At 38.1% G+C, this 2739-nt stretch overlaps 1 protein-coding gene across 1 annotated transcript in view; it reads right to left on the reverse strand.

The window, feature by feature from the left end:
- The window catches only part of GOLPH3 (golgi phosphoprotein 3 (coat-protein)), a 19790-nt gene extending 18565 nt beyond the window's left edge, over positions 1-1225 (reverse strand). Inside the window, exon 1 of the mRNA XM_011952552.1 lies at positions 1092-1225. Coding sequence (XP_011807942.1) covers positions 1092-1172 — 81 coding nt within the window. The 5' untranslated portion in view covers positions 1173-1225. The remainder of the gene's footprint in view (positions 1-1091) is intronic.
- Between the last annotated feature and the right edge of the window lie 1514 nt (positions 1226-2739).

Below are 2739 nucleotides of genomic sequence, written 5' to 3' on the forward strand. Positions count from 1 at the left end.
AAAAAAAAAAAAAAAAAAAAAAAAAAAAAAAAGAAGGCAGAGGTTGCAGTGAACCAAGATCATACCAACCACCCTCCAGCCCGGGAAATGGTGTGAGACTCTGTATCAAAAAAAAAAAGGGAAAAGAAAATCAGAAGGGCACCAGATTCGAATAGCAACTCTATATACTAGAAAACAATGGGTTGGGCATGGTAGCTCACACTTGTAATCCTAGTACTTTGGGAGGCCCATGGCGAGTGGATCACTTGAGCCCAGGAATTTGAGAGCAGCCCAGGCAACATGGTGAAACCCTCTACAAAACCTACAAAAATTAGCTGGGTGTGGCAGCAGACGCCTGTAGTCCCAGCTACTTGGGAGGCTGAGGCATGAAAATCACTTGAACCAGGGAAGCAGGGGTTGCAGTAAACTGAGATTACGCCACTGCACTCCAGCCTGGGTGACGGAGCGAGACTCTGTCTCAAAAAAAAAAAATGCATGAATGGTGTTCTTTCCTACAGAACTATTATTCTCTACAGCTTATCAATCAAGAAGTGTTCAGCTCTGACCTAAAACTTTTAGATTCATTAGGACACTGATTGAGGAAAAAAACTAGTTCTGAAACACCATGCTCAAGAAACACAATAACAAACCGGAAGAAAATCAGTCTTGAATATTTGAGACTGAGGTTTAAGTTAAATTACTTCTATTATACCAGAGAAGCACCTACACAGACCTTCACAGACAGGTATCTGAAAAGTACTCATAATCTGATGAAAAGATCAATAGCCTATGCATAAATTGCAAAGTAACACTTTTGAGTTTTTAATGTCAAGTCTTTCAAAATTATGGCTTTTAAAAGCAGCAAATGAAGTCTAGAATCTTTCTGAAGATGTAAGATCCAGCAGCCAGTTACCTTAACAATGAATTACATTATTCATTGTAGGTACAAAGAACCAGAAAACCAAGAATGCAAAAAAGATATGGAAAAACAATTGAATAAAGACAACTTTAATATCAACTTCCACTTTCATTTTTGAAAGCTATTAGTAAAAGCATACATTTTAAGTACTACAACCTCTTTAAAAAGAAAAGTTACTCAGCACTCCTCTTACCTTTCTTGTTAATAGACTTTTACGTCTCATTCCACAAGCCTCTAGTTGTAACCTTCCTCTCAATGCTAATTCAATTAACATACAGCCACGTAATCCAGATGATATACAGTCATTCCAAAATGATGTGTAACCCTATTAAAAAAAGAAGAAATAAAACAAAATAGCTAATTTACCTTGAATTCACAGTCAAAAACAAATATTCTCAGCCAAAGTCCTATTTGGTGCCTTTTACCTTTCTTATATTTCTATAATAATATACTGAAAAAATACAATTAACATAAATTATTAATCAATAATTTTGGGGGGCTTATCTTTCCACCACTTATTCTTATATACAAACAACAAATAACTTTAGAGGTCAGAAGTTTAGAAATATAACTCACATTTCACTAAGCTGTGTGTTTATTAGGTTCTTTCAGAACCCTGCAAACTCCAAGGAATACTCAGTTAATCTCAGATTATAGTGATTTATTATATGTGGACAAGTTAAGAAGCTCAGGGAAAGGCAATCTAGCCAATTTAGCTTCACAGAGAATTAGAATACCATCCATTTATTGCTGTTTAGGATAAAACCACAAGGTTAATCCGAGCACTTTAGGAGGCGGAGCCAAGACGATGGCTTGAGCCCAGGAGTTTCAGACCAGCCTGGACAACATAGTGAGATCCTGTTTCTATCAAAAAAAAATTAATTAGCTAGGTATGGTGGTGCACACCTGTAGTCCCAGCTACTAAGGAGGCTAAGGCAGGAGGACCATTGTGTCCAAGAGTTCAAGGCTACAGTGAGCAATGATTACACCAACACACTGCAGCCTGGGCAAAACTATGAGACATTGTATCTTAAATACACCCACTGTTAATTTTGTAAGAATATATTAGAAAAACACATATGCGCCCACAAACAAACAGATGGCTATATGCCTAAAATTCTGAATAATAAACAGTGTAACAATCAGATCGGCCCCAACAGACAATGTAAGGGCAGCATCCATGGCGGAAGAACAGCCAGACATAAGGAGGTTGATAGATATCTAGAGATCTGGGATACTGGTCAAGCAGACATCACCAGATGAGGTCAGGGCACTGTAACAGCAAATAACTGGAGTTGTTCAAATTATAAAGCCACAAATCTTGGCAGCAGGGTTGCCAGCTATCAATTTAACATACCCAGTTCTCATGAGACAGAAGAAGCTATAAATAATTCTCATTAAGGCTCAGAACAGGTAACATAATTTTGGTAGAACAGGCCAACTGAATCTCTGAAGAATGGAGGGCCCAGAATGAGGAAGGCCTGGCCCTTACTGCTGGCACTTTTCCAGTGTCAATTCTGGCAATTTGCCAGGCCAGAGTAATGAGCTTGTATTTCAGAAGATGACTGACCACTGAGGTCCATCAAACTTCATTTTTGATACAAGGAGTTAAATTCGCCTCACCAAGCCACCACTTCTGAGAATGTGATCTTTGGGAAAATAACAATTTAGATTACAGGAGGCACAAGGGGATAAACAAAAACACCAGTGTTAAGAGATCAATTTAAACGTGAGGTAGAAGAAGCAGACACTGACTGGATTTTAGGGAATCATTTTAAAATTAGTGTTGGGGCCTGATCAAATGAAGATCAGCAGAGATTTAGCAAAGTGGCTAATAATAC

This window comes from Colobus angolensis, unplaced genomic scaffold (assembly GCF_000951035.1).
Source record: "Colobus angolensis palliatus isolate OR3802 unplaced genomic scaffold, Cang.pa_1.0 Scaffold341, whole genome shotgun sequence".
In the NCBI taxonomy this organism is placed as follows: Eukaryota; Metazoa; Chordata; class Mammalia; order Primates; family Cercopithecidae; genus Colobus; species Colobus angolensis.